Here is an 18,089-nt window from a genome sequence, read left to right on the forward strand (position 1 = left end):
CTTTGACATAGGCTTTGCCGGATGGGTTGATAGGATTTACAGTCCAACCACATCTATAGAGTCATAATTTGCCCAACCTTTCTTTATATGAAACACACTTTATTCTTTTGGGTTGGATGCCCCAAACCTTCTATTGCATCCTAGTTACTGACATTTACTGTTACAAGCACTTTGCATTCCAGTCTCTGTCAAACACATGGTTGGCTGATGGGAGAATCAGATACCTTGTCAGCATCAAAAAAAAAATTAAAGAATGACCAGAAACATACTGGTGATTTATGCACGCATAAGTTAAATTGTATAACTCACAAGGTGTTGTATAGTTAATTAGGTGCTAATTGAATAACCAGGTGTGCACCCAATTATGGAGCAGGTGTATACCTAATAATATGCCGAGTATCATATTAGTTAGCAGCAGTTCACCATGGTGAGTTACACAGTTTAGCTCGCACATATGTAAATCACTAACACGATTCCAGTGCAAAATTTTGGTAAAGGACACTGAAACACCTTTGACCTTCAACAGATTTAGGAGGTGTCAAACTGTCCACTTAAAATGAATAGTGCCCAGCTTAATTTAGAGCTGGGACAAATTGTTCAATAAATGATTGGATTATAAGTGTGTGTGCCTGCCCCCTTGCCAGCCATTACACAATGGATTGGATGATGCAGTGGTGACTTGCCTTCCAGTCAGGGGATTTTGGGTGATGATGCTTTTCATGCCACAGTGTTACAAGAATTTGATAAGGTATCAAAATTCCATAAGCTTAGTAACAAAGATACTACAGTACTAATATTGAAAGGTTAGTTAACGTTGACAAGAGCTGTGGCGGAGGGGCATTGGGTGGAGGGCATTATACTTCTATTAGCTTTCTGCCTGTTGTTTGTTAGTATTATGCTCTTGAAGGATCAAATGGCATCATTGCAAAGCAGATTTGTAACAAGACCTAGAATCTACAGGAGCAGACAATAGTTAACGTGTCTGCTCTACCTTTTGCGACCTACCTTTGCTAAACTAAAGTTCAGCTGAAAATGTTGAAAGTTGTAAGAAGTGAAATATCAGCTCAGCTGCACTTCCTAGAGAGTAGCCTCTGTTTAATACAGTAGATCTGACTTCTGAGAAGGATGCTTAGGATTGTACAAGCATTACTGCAGAGCACTTCTGTATTTTAAATACATTTAGATTTTGCCTCCTGTATTGTCATTCATTCATACCAAAGGGGTGGGGGCTGTATTTCTCTTCAGAAGTGGCAGGTTGCCAGGGTGAGATCTTATTTATTTCTCTCTTCCGTTATTCTTCTGACATGCTTACAAGGGTGAGCAGGTCAGAGTATTAGAATAACTAGATGCACATTTACCTGCTTGGGAGAGAACTGTTGCCAAGAGATTTGCTGGACTCGATGATCCATAGGGTCTCTTCCATAAGATGATGATGATATTTGTCTATCCTTGCTGTGGAACACATTAAAAAAAACATGATTCTTTCTGTTTTTGTTTTGTTATTGTTTTTAACAATCAGAGGCTAGCAGACCAATTTTTAAGATGTTTTGCACTGGTTCAAAATAATTTGTTATGGAAATATGCCATCACAATTTGATATCAGCGCAAAGTAGCATTACAAGCACAGAGAGTTTCAAGCGGTACCAGCGCATATGGGTGTGTAAACCAAATGGGAACATGAAGCTTTCAAAAGCAAACATATTTTTATTATCCATGTTTTGTTACATAGTCGTGAAAGTGTGGCTATGGAGAGACTTAGGAATCACTAGGGAAATACTTTCCTTACATTTCCTAATTAATGCACTGTAGAACTGCAACAAATTTGGATCATAATTCCAATATAAAATAACAAAATTAACAAAAAGTACATGAAGATGAAATGTTATATATAAAATAGGGAGATCACCATAAAATGACAAGTGAGACAAGGCCGGACATGGCAAGGACAGGAGTTTATTAACGCAAGAGATGAAAGTGCTCGCTAGAAACATATTTCTGTCTTAATTGTATTTTTGGATAACCTGAGTTTGTGCACTGGGTTTAGTGAAAGGGCAAGTTGCCAGACCCTGCAGATCCAGTTGTGTAAACCCCAAGGCCCTGGGCACTTCCAAGTTGTCTGATTTCTATGTATGCTGTAGCTAATAAGCAGTTAATAAGATAATCAATATGCAATGCCTTCTTGTTTCTTCTTATAAACAGAGGCCAACTGTTTCTGTTTCTGAGCATCCTTCCTCTTGAAGGCAACAGCAGTTCAGTGGAATGACCCATTTGAAATTAATTCTCTGCAGTAATGTTGCCCTTGGATTTGTCAGTCACCTTTTGTTCAGAAAAATGGTAATATCAGCTTCTCCATGAGACCTCATGCTGGTTAAAACTCTCTTCTATATGGCGAGTTTCTGTAGGCTGCTTCATTTGCATTGCATATTATTTTCAAGAGCAAAGCCTACAACAGCAAGGCCATGTCTGCTGTGGATCTTATTTATGCATTTCTAGTTATTCAAATTTTAAATAAAAATCCCTTTATCCTTTAATTGCCATGTAATGAAATTCTGAGAGGAACCCCAAGTGCTGTTGCATATATTGCTTCCAAGCCTCCAGCTAGCTTAGCTTAAGATATTTTGGCAATACATGTTAAACTGATGCTATAATTCTGAAAATGTTTATGAATTCAGTCTTGTTGACAAAAGGAGATTCTTGCGTGTACACAATAGAATAGGTTTTACTAATGCCGATGTCTGGCATCTCTGTTCTGAATGTTGGATCTGTCAAACAATGAGATGTGGACCTAGAGGATGCTCTGCTCCTCTTCAGTTATGTACAGTAGTACAAAAACCATTATTGCAGTTTTCTGTTTGAAGAAGTTTAGATTTTTCTTTGTTTATGGTCATTCACCAGGAACATGGGTGCCTAATTTTCCTTTTAGAAGTGATAAGCTACTAGGGGTAGATCTTACTGGAGGGTATCGGGAGAGCCTTCTGTCCTTGCTGCCAGTTCTTTGACCTGATCACAAAGGAAATAAATTAATTTCTTGAATTTGTTTCATATAACAAAGCTACCTAAACTTACCTTTGCTCCCTCCTTCTTTCTTAAAGGTAGTGGAGATTCCTCTTTGGAAAAGGAGTTCACCTCCACGATTGTGGGGCCCACAGTGAGCACACCAAATAGCCAGCATTCCTCCCCAATCCGATCCCTTAGTGGTGAGTACACGATCTTCTAATTCCAGCAGTTTGCTTTCAAAATGTATTATACCGAGGTGTGGTCAGGGCAGAGGCTACTCTTCATATGCCTACCTCAGAGATAGGCAATGGTGGCCCTCAAGATGTTGCTGAATAGCAACTCCCGGCATTGCATACTTATCATTGGCTGGGACTGATGGGAGTTGCAGTCCCACATTTATATTATGCTGCATGCCATCAAGTTGCTTCTGACCTATGGTGATCTTCCCAAACCCTTCAAGTTACGAGATATTTAAGGAGTGGTTTTTACTATTGCCAGTGACTAGTGAGCTTCCATGGCTGAGCAGGGATTTGAACCCAGGTTTCCTGAGTCCTAGTCCGTCACTCTATTTCACACTGGCATCATGATAACAATTTCTAAAGAACCACAATTGCTGTGCTTGGTCTAAAGCATTGCATACCTCTTCAGTTTTATTTTATTCAAGGTGATCTATAGAAGAACAATTCACAGATTGTGCGAAGAATCTGCTGTGGATTCATTCTGGATGTAGCCCTGAGAAAGAGCAGGTTTTGGTGGTTGTTGTGGCTTTTTCGGGCTCTTTGGCCGTGTTCTGAAGGTTGTTCTTCCTAACGTTTCACCAGTCTCTGTGGCTGGCATCTTCAGAGGACAGCACTCTGTGCTCTGGTCTTGGCATCCCAAGTCTGGGTTATCTGGACTTTTTGCAAAGCCAGTTAACAACTTTCTCTACACAGTATTTTATGCTACTCTGTATTTCTGGTCCTGTATTGATATACCCACTTGGCCACTCAGATATGTATCTGAGATTTTTAGTTTGAGAGATTGAATCTCTATGCAATTATTTTCAGATAATAAAGGAGAGGGCAGTTCAAGAGAACTATGTTAATTTACAGATTGGGATTACTGGGGGAAATGTTAGTGATGCTAATTCACAAGGGCCAGAGAAGAAAAGGGGGGGGGGGGATGTTACAAAAAAAACTTGGATGCATTAATGGATTTCTAGTGTGCTCCACCACCGGAATTTCCTGTTGATTTTTGTGAATGTAATAAATTTTACAGAAATGAATGAAGTCACTAAATTGGAGGACACGTCCATGCAAATAATTATTTGTATTAGACAGCTGTGAGATCTTAATCTGAAACTGTTGATGTTAATAGTCCAGTCAAAAGGGGAATAGTAAATGCTTCAGATGGAAACCCAGTTTTTGTCATTAGGGGAAAAACATTCAGAAGTCCTTCTCATCTATGCAATTCCTTAAGGACCTGATGGTCCACTGGAAAGCATCAACTCACTTGTTCAGTGTAACCTGAAGGGAATCTTGCATTTGAATTTAACAAACAGGAAATGGATATCATCAATGTGACAAACCCAGACCTACTGGGATCTGCCACACGTTAACTAAGCTGCCACCAACCATTCCCTTTAAGAAGTCACACAGACCAGGGATGGATTTTTAAACAAATAAAGAATAAGGTTTATTTAAAACAACACACAGGGAAAATAAATTGATCAGGTGAATAAGATATAGTAACGTGGCTTAGTCTCATTCATACATGCATACAGTTTGGTTCACACAGAACCCTTAACTTGAAGCACAGACCCTGAACCTATCAGTTCTGGCTAACCATACAGACACCTGAACCTATCAGGTTGGTACTGACACACAGTAGTACCCTGTCTGACACACAGACTCCCACACCAGCTTCTTCTTCCCAGCTGCTGCTTCGTCTTCACATCCCAGCGTCTTCACTTCACCACACAGGCTTCACATATATATACAGTACAGCCCCTCCTCCTGATGTCCCGCCTTCCACTCCCCATAGGATGGAACTTTCCCTCCAAACCCATGACAGACAGGTAACATCAGTGCTGTATGTAACACCTCCCCTCTTTATAAGTTGTTTTGTAGGGGGAAAGCTAAGGTGCTTTTTCCCAAAAAACAACCTGGATAAAACACACAACAACAGTTATACATACCATATCATACTTACTTATACTTACATTCTAAGTTAACCATATCAATTAGGCATTTAAACATTTATCATATACATTACATCAATTTATCTTTATTCATACAAACCAAGTTCAAAAAACAGGTACATTTAACTTTTTGTCCTCAATATATATACATAGTCCATGTTCCTTTCGCCGTCTTCATTCTTCAGGTCTTCTTGACAAGGCGTCAGCAGCACAGTTCACTGACCCTCTGACCACCTTCACTTCAAAGTCATAGTCCTGCAAGTTTAAAGCCCACCTCATAAGTTTGCTATTGTGGGTTTTCATTGTCTTTAACCATTGCAGTGGTGAATGGTCAGTGCACAGAACAAAATGTCTTCCCCAGATGTAAGGCTTGGCCTTCTGGATCGCGTAGACTATGGCCAAACACTCCTTCTCCACGGTTGCCAAATGTCTCTCACCTTTTTGAAGTTTCCTACTCAGGTAGGACACTGGATGCTGGTCACCATTCTCATCCTCCTGGCACAGAACTGCTCCTACCCCGCTGTTAGACGCATCGGTGTAGACGATGAACTCCCGGTCGAAGTCTGGAGCACGCAGCACTGGATAGTTGATGAGCGCCTGCTTCAACCTCTGGAACGCCTCCTCACAGTCGCTGGTCCACGGGATGCGGTCATCAGCCTTCTTCCTCGTCAGATCGGTCAGCGGAGCCGCAATCTCGCTAAACCTCGGGATGAACTTTCTGTAGTAGCCCACCAACCCAAGAAATGATTTGACTTTTTTCTTGGTGTTGGGTCTGGGCCAATCACGAACCGCTTCTATTTTGGCCTCCATGGGTTTTATCACTCCTCCCCCTACCATGTGACCCAAGCACTTTACTTCTGGGCTACCCAGCTGCAGTCTGTTCTCTCTGCAGAGCCTAGGCCAAAGCACTTCCTCCCCTGGGTCAAAGTGCCTCTCCCCGGCTCTCTGGACACACCAGGCTTTCTTTCTGACCTTTTGAGCTTGCAGGGTCTCTGCTGCTAGCTCTAGGTTTCTTTTTAGGTCCTTCCTTAAAGAGTCTATATATGTCACACCGTCTTGTGGGTCATCCTGGGTGATCTGCTCCCAATTTTGTTTGATCAAATCCAGGGGCCCTTTCACCCTTCTCCCAAATAAAAGTTCAAATGGACTGAACCCGGTACTGGCTTGTGGCACTGATCGATAAGCAAACAAAAGGGATTGCAGCTTCTGGTCCCAATTGTTTGGATTCTCTGCCAAGTAAGCCCTAATCATGCGCATTAGAGTCCCATTGAACTTCTCAGTTAACCCATTACTTTCAGGATGATAGGCAGTGGTTTCCTTGTGCTTAATTCCACAGATTTGCCATAAGCGTTTCATGAGCTTTGATGTGAACGATGCGCCCAAATCTGTGATTATTTCTGAGGCAAATCCCATCCTGGACATATACCCCACCAAGGCATCTGCCACTGTGTTAGTTTCAATGTTAGTCAAGGGTATGGCTTCAGGGTACCTCGTGGCATGGTCCACAATGGTGAGAATGAACCTGTTCCCCCTCTTTGTGGCCTTGGGCAAAGGTCCCACAATATCCACCCCTATGCATTTGAACGGAGTGTCAATCACAGGCAAAGGGCCCAACTTTGCTTTGGTCCTGTCGCGGCTATTCCCCTGCCTTTGACACACATCACATTGTTTACAGAACTCCCTGATCTGCTTCCCTATGTCAGGCCAGTAAAAATTCTGTGTGATTCTCTGCTGTGTTTTGTTCACCCCTAAGTGTGCAGCAAACATGTCAGAGTGCCCCCTTTGTAAGATCATGGGGCGATACTTTTCAGGTACCACCAGCTGACTTCTGATCCCATCTCCCCCTTTCGAGATATTCCTCAGGGTCTCTCTATATAAAATCCCCTTTTTCTCCAGAAATCTCACTGGGGTTTCAGGTGTTAGCTGGGCGTCAGTCACCTGTTCAAAACACTTTTGGAGAGTGGCGTCTGCCTTTTGCTCTTGTCCAAATCTGCTGTCTGTGGTTAAGGTTTCCACCACAGCTTCTGAACTCCCCTCTGCTTCCGTCTCTGGCTCATCAGTACCCCCCTGAACTGTCCCCGTGGTGGCTTGTGAACGTGTAATCACTAGCACCCGTTTCACATGTTCAGCCAGGTCATTTCCCACGAGCACGGCTGCTGGCAGAGTCGATGAAATTGCTAGCCGCCAAACTCCCCTCCAGCCTTGAAAGTTCACCGGTACCTCCGCTACTGGCAGAGAGATCACCTGCCCCTCAATCCCTGCCACCTTCATGCTCTCATTTGGGATTACATACTCCCTAGGAATAATATCTGGATGGCACAGGGTCACCTGGGAACAAGTGTCCCGCAGCCCCCGATACTGACGGTCAAGTATTCCTACGTCCACCCCTGCTGTCTCAAACAACTGAGAATCTGTTCTCACCAGCAGGCAGCGCCTGACCTCTACAAGAGGACCATTTTCCTCAGCCTGATCAGCAGATGTAGCTGTTTCAGATTGAGTAGCCATGGCAACAGGCTCCCTCAGTGACAATGAGCCTTGCTCTTTCTGGACACAGAACACAGCTTTTGGCTTGGTTCCACTTGAATCCTGAGGCACAATTCCTTTTAGCTGCTTTAATTTCTCACACTCTGAGATTAGATGGCCCTTTCCCTGACAGAAATAGCATTTTCTGGTGTATTTTGAGTCTTTCTCATCTTGTTTTGGTTTTCCCTCCAAAATCTGAGGTCTTGGTTTCATGTCTGAGGGTTTCCCTTCACCATGGGCCCCTCCCCCTTGCTGGCTTTTCCCTGGTCCCTGAGAGTACTTGCTGTAGGTTTCTTTGGGTTTTCCTACAGATTTCTCCTCACCTAAGGGCTTTCTTATCTGGTAAATAAAATCTGCGATCTCGGCTGCTTCTGCCACAGATTTTGGTTTCCTTTCCCTCACCTGGAATTTCAGTTCCCCATGCAGGACTGAATAGAACTGTTCCAGCGCTATCAAATCTTTAAGCTGCTGAAAGGTCTCTGTCCCCTCCTGAGATAGCCATTTCTCTAGCAGCCTCACCAATTGAGCCCCCACTTGGGTAAAAGTCTGCTCTGGGTTCTTTGTGAGGGACCTGAATCTTTGCCTCAGCTGTTCCGCATTTATCCCATGTCTTGCAAACACCAGTTTTTTAAACTCTGCAAAATCTCTCATCAGTTCCTGTGGCATCTCTGAATAAACCTCAGCCAGGCTACCACTGATTAAAGATCGCATGATGGTCATCTTCTCAGTTTCCCTCACTGAGAAGTCCACAAACGCTCTTTCCACTAAGGAAAAGAACACCTCAGGACAATCTCCCTTGTGGTACACAGGGAATTTCTTCAGGTCAGCTTTAGACAATTGGCCTCCCTCAGAATCCCTATTGTTATTATTGTTCTGGTTCATCAGTTCCAATTTTCTTAATTCAAACGCCATTCTCTCTCTCTCCAATCTTTCCTCCCTCTCCATTCTCTCTCTCTCTAATTCAAACTGTCTCTGTTTCTCTCTTTCCCTTTCCTCCATTTCAAATTGCCTTTCTCTTTCCTCCCTTCTTTCTCTCTCTAATCTTTCCTCCACTTCAAATTGCCTCATCCTCAGTTCATGCTGTTGGGCTATGAGCAATTTTCTGAGTTCTGGGTTCTGTTCTCCCGTGCTGTCACCTTGCACTGAGCCAAATTCATCCTCAGAACCTTGGTCTACCTGGGGGTCTTTCACTTCACCCATTTCTGCCATCTGGCTTCGAGTCAAGGGCATAATCCCCCCTCAGAATAGGCTGCTTTAAAAAGTCAAGCCTCAAAATAAAACGACCACTTTTTTTTTTCTTTTGCCTCAGAACCAGCTTTCCCTATAGATTGCTGCTGTCCTTCAGCACTACTTGCAACTGTAGCCAGCCGGAGTCTACCCCCCTCTGCTGGGCCTCTCAGCAGACAAGCTAGCTCACTGCTATTTCACAGTTTTGCCTCAGCTTTTTTCCCGCCAAAAACAGGCTGCCTCAGAGCACCCTAATCTAGTCTCCCCAGTTGGCACGTTCTTCTACTAGCGCACCTCCCCGTGAGGTACACCTAGAAGATTACCTACGCGCCTCAGATTGTCCCTGACTAGACCCCCCTTGCTCTGGGCACACTTGCCAAGGCATTGCTGTACCACTGGACAACTGGACCAGTCGTATCCCACACGCTGGACACCAATCAATGTGACAAACCCAGACCTACTGGGATCTGCCACACGTTAACTAAGCTGCCACCAACCATTCCCTTTAAGAAGTCACACAGACCAGGGATGGATTTTTAAACAAATAAAGAATAAGGTTTATTTAAAACAACACACAGGGAAAATAAATTGATCAGGTGAATAAGATATAGTAACGTGGCTTAGTCTCATTCATACATGCATACAGTTTGGTTCACACAGAACCCTTAACTTGAAGCACAGACCCTGAACCTATCAGTTCTGGCTAACCATACAGACACCTGAACCTATCAGGTTGGTACTGACACACAGTAGTACCCTGTCTGACACACAGACTCCCACACCAGCTTCTTCTTCCCAGCTGCTGCTTCGTCTTCACATCCCAGCGTCTTCACTTCACCACACAGGCTTCACATATATATACAGTACAGCCCCTCCTCCTGATGTCCCGCCTTCCACTCCCCATAGGATGGAACTTTCCCTCCAAACCCATGACAGACAGGTAACATCAGTGCTGTATGTAACACTCCCCATGAACAGGGAGACACTGGCTGATGGTGTTGCTGATCGGTCCTGATTTCACAGCTGGTTCAGCCAGCAAGCTCATGCCCCAGTGGAGCAGGAATATATTACATAACCTGTTTTGCCAGCCCAACCAGACACTGCTTTCCTTCTGTAAGGAAGACAGCAGAACAATAGTCAAGCCCTCCCTTCTCTGCCCAGGGGAAAACAAAAAAGAAGAAGAAGAAACTCTCATGCTGAAGGGATGGGAAAACACAAATGTTCAGCCAGCCCCAGTGTATCTAAGCAGCTCCTGTCCTAGCGGGCAGGCTTTCACTTTGTATTTGTGCACAGAGGTGTCATCTTGTGCTGAATCTCCAGGATGCTGCTCCTGGGTAATAGGGTACAGTATTTTTTATTCTTTAAGTCTTCTAAACTGATGTCCCATTCTGTTACTACCATCAACACTACATGCACAGCCCAGCAGAGTGTTCTGGCTTCAAGGACTATTTTCAGCCCACCAGTTGACTTGTCATGTGGCAGACCTGCTTTAAAAGGCTCCCCATCTGCATTTTCCTTCTGAGCAAGACAAGACATTAAAAGCAGAGCTCCTGGGATGCTGGGGTGCCTTATGCTGCCTCAGTCAATAGTTTTCCCTTGAGGCTACCTCTGGCAAGGAACTTGTTTTTTAAATCTCAGACCTCAGTCATATCATAAACTGCCCCTTCCCTGAGATACAGGCATCCTCCTGTCCTGGAAAAATATGAGATGAATAGTTTCTGGGGGAGAAGTACTTTCTTCCCACTGTTGCTCTCTTTGGCTAGATATGCACCTTAGTGAGCAAAGGAGATCAGGTGCTGACTAACTGACCCTACTAGCTCTCATGGGCATATAAACATCAGCCCTAGCATTGCACTGGGATTTGTGTATCTTTCAGTGGCATTGTTTGGGTGGTGCTCTGGGCTGGCACTTGTTACATCTGAAAGGGTTTTGTATGCATCTCTGTTGCTGCCGACTATCAGTCTGTCTGCCCATCACAAAGCTTCCCAGTTGCTATGTTTCCTTGATTCTGAAACATAATAGGTTGCATCTATGTGGGGAAAGAGACAATATACCTGCAATGACCTATCTTCTATACTACTTTTATCCCCAATGGAATTGCAGAAATCAAACCGTTGTTAGCAATGTATATGTCAACTTGGTGGTGATTTTCACCTTAATTCCAAGTACCAAGCTGGTATGAGAAGTGTTGGATTACAACTCCTATCAACCTCAGTAATCATGGCCATTGTACCCCAGCACATCTGGAGGGCATCTAGTTTACATTTCCACCTTTCATAACATATGAGTGTTGTTGAGGTCAAACTAAATATCACTGAAGCAGCCTTGTCTGTCTCATGTGTCTGCCCCCTTCCTTTACAAAGTAGGTGGTGGAGGACTTTTGAATTGAAATACTGTATAAGAAAGGAATGTGTGGATGAGGAGAGGAGAACTGAACCTTCCCGCTCCTTCCTTCACTGTACTGCCTTGCCCCAGACTCTCTTTCCCTCCAACCAGGAAGGGAGGCACTGGCTTCCCTTTTCATGTTAAAAAAGCCCGCTTCCTGCTTTAAAGGTGGGTGAACCTTTGCTCAGTAAAAGGACATGTGTTTTGCATATCAAAGGTCCCCAGTTAAATCTCCAAGTCAGAGGAAAAAATTATGTCTAAAACTCTGGAGACTTCCCCACAATCAATGTAGATGATTCTGAATGATGTGGAGCATTGGCCTGGCTCCATATAGATGCCATGGCTTCTCTGTCAGTTGCACTTAGGTCTTAACTTGCACTGCTCTTCCACGGTGGCAGAATGGTCCAGTACTTGGATGAGAATGAAGGGGGTTAGGAGAGGTGTACATTAGAGCCCTCCTTTTGAAATACACTCAGGCTGTGGGCCAGAGGTTCTAGGGTGTTTATTCCATAAGGCCTTTTAACACCGTACCTTCTGTAGTAAAAGCTCCTCTGTCTATCAAAAGATAGAGACAGGAAGTTCTCATCTCTCAAACTGAACACTCCATTAGCAGCTTCAGAGGGCAGTCCTGCCTTCTGCTCACTCCCTAAGTTGCAAACTGCCTCCAGCTTGGAAAGTACTTATCTCTGCTGGATATTCAAAGTTACCTGATTTCTTCTACCTGTAAACTACTGTATTTGTTTATGATGTAAACACTCTGGCCCATTGACGTGATTCAAATGTCTGCTCTTGTAGGTGTTTGATTATCCATTTTCTTTCATGAAGGGCTGGAGAGGAATGTTTTGTGGGTATGAAGCATGAAATGCCGCATGTCCTTGCAGGAGCCTGTCACTCAGATGCAAAGCGGCAAAGGCAGAGTCTTTTCTGCTGCTGTGTTATTCATTTTAAATATACTGTAACAGATTTTACAGCCTGAAATGATACAAGTATCTCCTGCTGTATATTATCTTGGCAAGAACTCACATGATATAATATAGCAATGCATCTATCTCGTGCACTCTTGCCTGAATCAGTAGATACGGGCTTGTTTTTGGAGACCGGATCTCAAGTGTAAGCCTCCAGTGGTAGGCAGCTTTTATGTGTAAAAAGGCCTTTTGTGAAACATGTTGAACATTCCTCCTGAAGTAGTCATACTGGGCAATGGTAGAAAATAATTCACACATAAGACTCTGAAAGTTTCTCTTCAGACTTGTTAGTTCTTTGTAATATCTACCAGTCCTCTCTTTACTAGCTGGAGGTCTGGAGCAGGAAGAAGGAGCTGTTCCTTATTGGGGTCTTTTTGTCTCCTTTTCCTTTTTGATATTAAGAAGAACACTGCTGTATAAGCTGTGCTATTAAATGTTTCTTTGTTTGTTTATTCCTATTTATTCTTTTTTGCTCATTCCAGAAGTCTCTGTTCCTTCCCCCCCCCCCCCCAATCCTTCAGGCCAAATTGTACTTGTTGCTTAAAAGAAGAGACTAATCCATTTACAAATGTGTAATAGAAACTTATATTTTGTTCTCACTTGTTTTAATCCATAGCAAATTCTATCAAAGTGGAAATGTACAGTGATGAAGAATCAAGCCGACTGCTGTCGCATGAGGACCGGCTCATTGAAAAAGAGGACAGTGTGATTGTGGAGGATTCCCTCTCAGAGCCTCTTGGCTACTGTGATGGAACAGGGCAGGAACCACATTCCCCTGGCGGCATCCGACTACCCAATGGCAAGCTGAAGTGTGACATCTGTGGGATGGTGTGCATTGGCCCAAATGTACTGATGGTGCACAAACGCAGTCATACTGGTGAGCAAGCTTGGCTGCTGGAAAAACCAGTAGCAACCCAGAACTCATGCAGATGCTTGGCATTTCTTTAGTCCCCTAAAGTCCTTAATGGTGTAAGCGCCTTCTTGCCAGCTCCAGGCACCTTTGCCCTCTATGCACTCTCTAAGGTAGTTTGACCTAGAGTTGCTACATACTGAATGCGGGACCTTCTTCATGCAACCGTAGAACTCACTTGATCTCTGGATCTTTGCCTTGGCTCATCCGAGGTCATCTACTGAGTTTCTGCCTGAAGCAAAATTCAAATTAGAGAACCTTCAGGTTCCCACTCTTAACCATTCTATCAACTCTCAGTAAAGGTGGACAGTATGCATTCCAATCTAAGTAAAAGGAACAGAATGGGTTAATTGCTTTTAAAATATATTATTTATTGAGTTTTACTTCTTTTAATGTTACCGGCCACCTTTAGTCAGGAGAAAGGGAGCCTAGACATGGCACTAAATAACTAAATATGAATGGATCTCATGGTCCGAGGGCAGAGTAGAATTAACATCCAAGACTTGAGTAACAGTTACTGGGCTAAGCACAGCTCAAAGATCAAAGGAGGTCACAGAACAGCTGGCATGGGCATTGGGAATGCTGGGTCTGCCACTGACTTTGTTTTCAGTTCTTTTTGTGTACAGAAAAGATAACACAGAAAGTATATTCAGGGTATGAAAGTTCATAATTAAGATGCTCATAATTAAGTTGCTGTTCAAATGCTTGTAAACTAGGTTGAGGAATCATAGAAAAATAAGTTCAGCAACAGAAAAAAATGAGCCAGAAAAAAATTTCTCCCCCTGCCCTCCCAATTTGGGATCATCCCAAAATGGATAGGTGCAGTGGTGTTTTTCAGGTGAAAGCAAGAGCCGTGGCTACCCACTCACAATGCTCTTCTTCCTAGGCGAGAGGCCATTCCATTGTAATCAGTGTGGTGCCTCCTTCACACAGAAGGGCAACCTCCTGCGCCACATCAAGCTGCACTCGGGTGAGAAACCCTTCAAATGTCCCTTCTGCAACTATGCCTGCCGGCGAAGAGATGCACTTACTGGCCACCTCCGCACACACTCAGGTAGGTTGCAGGGCATTCCTCTTGCCCTAAGGCTAGAGCTTGGTTGGTTGATCGTGCTGTTAATGGCCTCGGCCCAAACCGCTGCCAGTGGGCAGTTGGTTGGCTTTGCTTTTTGGTTTTAAAAGTCCACGGACATCTCAGCACCCTCTTCGATCTCTCTGTTTCAACACTTGTTTTCATTCTTCGCCCACTCATTTGACTCATCTCTCTTAGGATTCCATTCTGTCTGGGAGACATTGTTTTCCTGTTACATGTATATCCCAAGAACTAACTTTAACATATGTAGGGCTCCCAGGAGGGCTTTCTAGACAGCAGGGCTGACCCAGCTCCTAGCTAAAGTAAAGCGGTCACCTCAGGTGGTGGAGCGGCAGCAAAGCCACTCAACCACGCTCCGTGCACCCACTGTGCATGAAGTTACAGTGGGATGCAGTGAGGAGAAGAGAGTGACAGCAGTGGCGGCAGCAGGTTGTTTCAAATCTCTCCTGGTCACCTTTGGAATGTAGCTACTATGTGGCTGAGTCTGGTATGGCAGTAGATCTGCTCCAGCCAGCCAGCCCGAGGTAATTCAGAATTCCCCCACTTGTTGCCACTACTGTCCTCTTCTTCTTCCCCCATAAATGTCCCCATTTAGTTCAGAAGCCCAGGGAGCAGCAGTGGCAGCACTTATTTCCTCACCTTAGATGGTGGCAAAGTTTGTGTCCAGACAACCAGCCTGTCAGTCTATGATCATATCCATTTAACTTTGAAGATGGAACAGCCTTTCTCATATTTCTCTGCCTTTAAAAACATTCCTATGATTAAGGCATCTCTCTCAATTTAGCTGATGTTAGAAGCCTTTATGCCCATGACATTAAATTGCATAAATAGTGCTTTTGTCTCACTTTTCCTTCTGGTCCTCATTTGCTCTTCAACTGGGTTAATCTGTCTTTACTTGCTTTATGAATTAACCTGATGGGCTCGTTGGTCCCTGAAGATGCCTTCTTTGTATCCACTGCAGTTTATTTGAATGTGAGGGCAATTAAACAGGCGTACAGCTCATTGTTTGGTTCACTTTTGGGGCTGTTTCATCCACCTTATTTTCCAGTGACCACATGTGTTTTCAGTAATAATGATCCATCCCACTCCTTTGGCAAGCTGGCCTGTTCCTTTTTGGAACAGTGCTAGCGCTGCAATTGTTTGGTTCAATTGGGAGCACTGTTGATTATTCCACTAAGCAGCCTGCATGGTTGGTTAATCTGCTCTCAAATAGAGCTGTGAGCCATGAGCTCTGTGGTGACAACCTTGTGACGTATGCAGTGGATTGTTACATTACAAGTCATGATGGAGAAATGTCTTCCTCTATTTTGTGTTCTCTTAACTTTTTTTAAAAAAAATATTTCCTTAACTGATGGAGCACAATTCTAATACATTGGCAGTGCCCTTCAATACTTGTATTATATCCGATGCAGCGCAGACTTGTTGGAACAGAAGTTATGGGAAAGTTGTCATGGTGGGGAAGTTGCCACGAGGAAGCAGGCGGGGAAAGCAGCATGAATAATTGAAAGAAATTGGAGTTGGACTTGAAATGCTGTCGGGATCCTTCTCACAGGAGAAGAAACATCCCCTGTGTGAATGGAAGGATCACACAAGTGCAAGATAAAATAAATCACACCAAAGATAGGAGCCTTTTAAACATGAACCGAATTGCTCCAGCTTTCCCATGCTCTCTGTGTGTTTATGTCTCTGACTTTCATAAAAAGTAAAATATAATAAAATAAAATTCTGACTAGTGGGAAGGGACAATGCATTTCTTGAAACTTCCCGAGGTGCTGACATGTTGGTCTGTTGCTGCAAATACAATAAGGAGTCTTGTGGCCTAAAATAACATGTTTTGAATAGTATACACTGTCGTGAACGGTAGCCTGCTTTTTCAGGTGCATCCGAAGAAATGGACTACAATTCAAGGCCTTGGCTTGCACTTCTTCATTGGTCTGGGACTATTTATATTCACACAAACAATCCTGGCCAACTCTTGACTCTTCATCCCCTTCATTTTCCCTAAGTGCTAAATAGGCAGCAACTCCTTTAGTGATTATTGCAATTTCATTAGCACGATGATTACTGAGGTCTCCTCTCCCATTCCACCAGAATGGATATACTGTAGTCCCAAATACTTCTAGTACATCTTAGACAAAATGTACATTCTGTAGAGTTGTGAGCTTTTATGTCATACAAAGGTGTTCTTCATAAAGGAACTATGGATTTCTCTTCTGTAAAGGAGCTGTACAATTCCAGCAGTACATTTGTTTCTATTAACAATATAATCAAGAATTATTCTGTGTTCTGTCCTGTTCTTCTTAGAGTCAACATTTGCAGCATTTTTTTCTGTGCCAATTAAAACTTTGCAAAGGCAGACCTCCCTGCTAAATGACTGATATTCTTGCTTTGTGTCCCGAACTTAGCTTTTCTAAGAGTATTAACTGCTTCACCTTTATCTGTTTCCTGGAACTATAGTTGTTGGTGCTTGTAAAATGAACTGATTTCAGTGAAATTTGGAGAAATGTGAACTCTCTGTGGACATCTTATATTAGTTAGAATTTAAACACAGTTCTATTTCACAATTTTGGGGAAGTCACATAACCATTTATTTCATGCTGAAATCCTACCGGTAGGTGCTTAATGATTCAGTGGGCAGAGAGAATGTCAATGGGGCAGCATTTCTAATCTGCTGCTAGGTTCTTGCATCTTCCTTTGAAGCTCTGGGAAGACGTTGGGTCAAGTTAAACCTTGTCATGAGCCAAATCAGTTCATGAAAGATTCATCTTCCCAAGCCCAGTTAAAAGCTAGAGTTAACAATACGTGGCTGCACTGGCCATGTCTTATTCTCACTCTTGGGAGCACGAATACTTGAAAGAAGCAGAGCAGTGTCTTGCTGACCTGTGGTGTGCTTTAAAGGCAAAGAGAAAGAGCTCTGTTCTGTAGAAATGGAAGCCTTTGAAAAATCAAGGGCCTCCTGTCCATCACAGTCACCAGTCAGCTTGCTAGCGGGGCATGCAGCTTCCTCTGCTAAGGCGGAGTTGATTCACTTCTGCATCATATCTAGCGTGAGATAAAATGGGTCTGGAGGCTGAAGAGAAAATCTGCATTTCCTTTGCAATCACCTGTGTCTTCTCAGGGAGGCCTGCCTGTCACTTTGGGAGGCCTGAGTCTGACTCAGTAACTTGAGTAACTGCGGTTCTCCCTTCCGTTTTGCTTTCTATGACTGTTGCAATGCTTCATTTGATTAGTTCTAATTGGAGGTTTTTAAAAAAGATGTGTGTGTGTCGGACAGGTTGCTGTCTTGTTGGAGAAAATATAAGCAAAAATGTCTTCCTCACACTCGGCTTTCCATCTTGCAAAGGAGGAGGTCTACACATTATTTAGAAAGACCTGACTAACTGTCGTGTGAGCACAGACGATCAGCATGTTTTTTGTAAGCTTGTGCAGAGGTTGGGGGGGGGGGGCACCGTGGAGCCATGACAGCTCTCTTCACAGATCACTGTACACCGCCAGGATGCTGCTGCTGTGTGCCTCAGGGCCTTTGGTCTTCCTGAAGAGTCCTTCGTCTAGAGCAATCAAAATCAGTTGTCACTTTCCCCAACCAGCTTCCACTTGGGTTGTTTATGTCGACAGTTAGCAATGGCGACAGCTCATCTGATTCTGACCCTTCAGGGAGCCAGCCAGTAGGTATCCATGGTGCTTAGTCTGATGCTCAGTATTATTTTGCATGTAACATTTTGAGACCTGGGAAAGACTTTAAGGATTTGAGATTTGTTTGGTAGCGAAATAGAAAGGTGTTGGCATTTGCCACCCAGCGAGACACTGCCTCTG

General features: G+C 43.6%; 1 protein-coding gene across 4 annotated transcripts in view; it reads left to right on the forward strand.

Annotated features, from left to right (window-relative positions):
- IKZF4 (IKAROS family zinc finger 4) overlaps window positions 1-18,089 on the forward strand; it is a 102,284-nt gene that overhangs the window by 41,893 nt on the left and 42,302 nt on the right. For all 4 annotated transcript variants that reach the window (XM_020782749.3, XM_020782740.3, XM_072990985.2 and 1 more), the window contains 3 exons: window positions 3,093-3,197; window positions 12,893-13,153; window positions 14,073-14,240. In XM_020782749.3, coding sequence (XP_020638408.1) covers window positions 3,093-3,197; window positions 12,893-13,153; window positions 14,073-14,240 — 534 coding nt within the window. The remainder of the gene's footprint in view (window positions 1-3,092; window positions 3,198-12,892; window positions 13,154-14,072; window positions 14,241-18,089) is intronic.

This window comes from Pogona vitticeps, chromosome 2, assembly GCF_051106095.1.
Source record: "Pogona vitticeps strain Pit_001003342236 chromosome 2, PviZW2.1, whole genome shotgun sequence".
NCBI lineage: Eukaryota > Metazoa > Chordata > Lepidosauria > Squamata > Agamidae > Pogona > Pogona vitticeps.